This window comes from Prorops nasuta, unplaced genomic scaffold (assembly GCF_024137725.1).
Source record: "Prorops nasuta isolate Cenicafe-Biocafe unplaced genomic scaffold, Cenicafe_Pnas_1.2 PNAS00012, whole genome shotgun sequence".
In the NCBI taxonomy this organism is placed as follows: Eukaryota; Metazoa; Arthropoda; class Insecta; order Hymenoptera; family Bethylidae; genus Prorops; species Prorops nasuta.
Window position 1 is genome coordinate 6,517,417 of NW_027116809.1, and position 4,153 is coordinate 6,521,569.

A 4,153-nucleotide genomic window follows, 5' to 3' on the forward strand; every position below is an offset into this window, starting at 1 on the left:
CTGCATATAGGTTGTGCAATCGAGCTTCCAGAATCTATTAAGAATAAACAGGCTGTGATAAACATTCAAAGTGTTGATAATACATGTTTTGCATGGGCTGTAACGGCTGCATTCTATCCGGCAAAACCGAATACTCATCCCCAACGAAAATCTTCATATCCTCATTTTACAACTGTTTTCGACGTTAGAAGTATAACGTTTCCGACTACATTAAAACAGATTCTGAAATTTGAGGAAGATAATGATGTCTCTATTAATATTCTTATTATGGTGGAAGAGACTGAAAGGAATGAGAATACAATCATAGCACCTCTACAATTAACAAAATTCAAGAGGACCAGACACGGTAATCTTCTTCTTCTCGAGCATCAAGGAGCAGCAGCACATTTTATATGCATCAGGAACCTTTCCAGACTGCTAAATGGACAGCTTACTAGAGGAAAACGCTCTCATCTTATTTGTGATCGGTATGTTTTACTGTCTATATATATATATATATATATATATATATCCAAGAACGGCATTCATATTCAGATGCTATAAGAACCTTTGTGTCTTTTACCTTCATATATATCTGACCATAAATTTGCCACACCGCAATTATAAATATTGGAACATGCGTTTTTAAATTTAATCTGCAAACACTCTGCTAAGTTCCACTTAAGGGGTTATATCTAGTTAGAATTTTCAAAAAATCGATTTTTTTTTTATTTCATTTTCGTAATGTACTATAATTCAAGAATGAACACAGAAAATTTCAAGTCGATCCAAACAATATCTTTTGAGTTATAAGTATATTTGTGAAGATGCGTCTGCGCGATCATAGGTAGCGGCACGCATGTAGGGCAATGACCCGATCGGTAGCTGTTTACCTGGACCGTTGGTCCTTATATGAATGTTTGTTTTGTATATCTATACATTATTTGATTTTATATTATTGTCCTGCTTATATCTGTCAGCTAGATTTAACGGTTTTCGTCCCACAGCTGACAAATATTGTAGAACTGTTTGCTACTCACAGCACTTCTGTCATACTTATTTTAGTTAGCTTTTGATTGGTGTGTGTTAAAATGAAAGTAAATAGGGATAAGCGGAAATCTACAAGTGCACATAAAGGTAGAAACAAAAAGAGAAGACATGTTTTTAATCCAAAAACATCTGAAACCAACGAAGGTAGTTTTAGTGCATCTGCGAAAAAAATAACAAATCAAGATTCTGTTATTGTGCCTCGAGATGCAACTGTCGAATACAGGATTTTGAACTTTATCACGGTTTTTGCGGCAATTTCTGAATATGTAAAATGCAAATCTTGTGGTGGAGATATAAAATTCCAAACTTCATCTGAACGTGGTCTTGGTTTTAAGATTGTTTTGCTGTGCGACGAATGTGCAACGCGTACTATCAATTCTTGTCCGTTTATTGGGCATTCATATGCAATAAATAGACGTTTTATTTTTGTAATGAGAATACTCGGATTAGGACTGAAAGGTGCAAAAAAGTTTTGTGGTCTAATGGACATGCCCGCTTTTTTAACTCAGAGTACATATGACATGATTCTGAAAAATATACATGGTTGTGTACAAATTGCCACCGATAAGCTTTTAGATAATGCTCGTACTGAAGAAAAACAGTTCACATCTGCAAATCAAGGCGAAGCTCATTCAACAGAACTCACTGTATCTGGCGATGGAACTTGGAAAAAACGAGGATTTAGCTCTTTATACGGTGTTGCATCATTGATTGGCTATTATTCCGGAAAAATATTGGATGTTTGTGTGAAAAGTTCGTATTGCAAACAGTGCGAAGTTTGGAATAAAAAATTGCATACTGAAGATTATCAGGATTGGTATGAAAACCACAAAAAAAGTTGTTCCGCCAATCATTCAGGTTCTTCCGGAAAAATGGAGGTGGATGCTATAATTGAAATGTTCAAGCGTTCAATGAAAAGTTTTGGAATCATGTATAAAAACTACATCGGTGACGGTGACTCCAAAACATACTCCGGGATATTAAAAGCTGCACCATATGAATCTGTAGAGATTTGTAAAAAAGAGTGCATTGGGCATGTACAGAAGCGAATGGGCACGCGACTTCGAGAAGTTGTTAAGAAATATGTGGATACCGTTGTCAAAGGCAAGAAAAAGGTTCAACGAAAAACTCTTGGTGGCAAAGGTCGACTTACTGGCAAGATGATTGACAAACTCACAGTCTATTATGGTTTGGCAATAAGAAGAAATTGTGATTCTGTTGAGAAAATGCATAATGCTATATGGGCTACATTTCATCATTATTGCTCAACCGATGACAATCCTTTGCACGAGAATTGCCCGATCGGACCGGACTCTTGGTGCTCTTGGCAGCGAGCAGCAGCTTCAAATGAATTAGCTGCATTTCACCACGATTATGAACCGTTACCTGCTGATGTAATCGAAGCTATTCGTCCAATTTATACAGATCTTAGCAATGAAAAATTATTGGAAAGATGTGTCGGTGGATTTAATCAAAATAACAACGAAAGTTATAATCAGCTTATTTGGAAAATTTCACCAAAAATCATTCCCTGCGGATCAAAAATCGTTGAAATAGCAGCTAATGTCGCGGCTGGTATATTCAATGAGGGTACTTCATCTTTATTATATTTTATGTATGCAATGGGTGTGTGTATTGGACCGAGCGCACATGAATATGCCCAAAAAGAGGATGAAGAGCGTGTCGCGATATCTGACCATAGAGCGCAGGAAGCGACTCGAGATGGAAGAATAGCTCGAAGACAGCACCAAATCGATGTTTTGGAGTCTGCCAAAGAAATTGAGGGTTTACTGTATGGCCCTGGAATAGATGATTCAGTGTAAGTTAAAGAATAAAGAATTTTACTATGTGTCAAACTTTTTCAAAACTTCAAACGCGTTTTTCTCAAAACTATGTTTTCAAAGTCGGTGTACACGATAACTCAAAAACGGCTCAACCGATTGCTCTCAAATTTTTATACAACCTTTGTGAATATATTTTCTAGTGATTAATCGAAGGATTTGAAGTTTTGATTTATTTTTGTCATTTTATAAATAATTGAAGGTCGAAATTTGCATGCGAAAAGTAAAAAATTTTTTTGAGAAGCCGCCATTTTGTTAAAAATCAATATTTTGATTATTCCTTCGATTAATTACTAGCTAATCTATTATACTAACGAAAACTTCTCGATTTTTGCATTTTAGATAATCCAGTCCTGAGTTCTGATGTACACCGCAAAACACCTTTTTTTCGAGGACGGTTGGGAGAACGCTGATTGTGGCACTATTTTTTAATATTTCTATTAAAAAAAAATTTGTCTGCAATGTAGAATAGCTCTATTTTAAGTATAAAAAATTGTGAGCAAATAAATTTAAAACTCTTCTTAGGAATTGTTTATAAAAAAATCGATTTTTTAAGCGTCCTGACTAGATATAACCCCTTAATGCACAAAATGTATTTTTTGATCGAGGGTCTCTTTAAATCATTACTTTCGAACCAAAAATTCCTGATTTTTCAACATTTAAAATGTGGACACTCTGTATATCCTCCATTATAGGCAGCTATTTCAGGAAATTCGTGTAATAATAGCACTGGAAATTTATAATGCTTCTATTAGTAGTTTAGAATTCCTCTAATCATATTTTTCTTCCATCAGGTAAATTGTGAAATCTAAAGAATAATATGAAAAATTGAAACAGTCATTTAACAAAGTTCAGTTAAAATTATGAAGTATTTATCATGATAGAATGATTAGTTGATATTTGAGAGAAATGCAAAGCATGCAATGCTTTACATTAATGTTACAATTTCTTCTAGTAAGGTTTATATTCGATTCCTCGAGTCTAGTAGTAGTAATTTCTGAATCAGGTTCTCCACAATAGAGGCCAGGCAATCAGAAATTTATTTCATCATTGTATCTAAGAAAAGTAACAAATATTATAGCACACACAGATTGTTTCAATAAAATTAATTGGTCTTTCTTCTTATCAAAAGTAACTGAGACATTTCTGTAGAATTGTATTTTACAAAATTCACCAAGATATCTCATTCTTTTACCTCAGTGAGATTGCAACCATATTTGTCAGGTAGCTTCTGCAGTTTCCAAAGACTGTTCGAAAGGTAATCTCACATCTTTTCTTCTCAA

General features: G+C 34.5%; 1 protein-coding gene across 1 annotated transcript; it reads left to right on the top strand.

Moving 5' to 3' along the window:
* Nucleotides 1–679: 679 nt before the first annotated feature.
* LOC136777805 (uncharacterized) lies at nt 680–3,336 on the top strand. The gene has a single exon (XM_066734392.1). The coding sequence runs from the start codon at nt 1,071–1,073 to the stop codon at nt 2,850–2,852; it is 1,782 nt and encodes a 593-aa protein (XP_066590489.1). The 5' UTR covers nt 680–1,070; the 3' UTR covers nt 2,853–3,336.
* Nucleotides 3,337–4,153: the final 817 nt, after the last annotated feature.

Bases quoted from the DNA above. Each gene is read 5' to 3' on its own strand.
- LOC136777805 (XM_066734392.1), top strand. From the start codon at position 1,071: ATGAAAGTAAATAGGGATAAGCGGAAATCTACAAGTGCACATAAAGGT.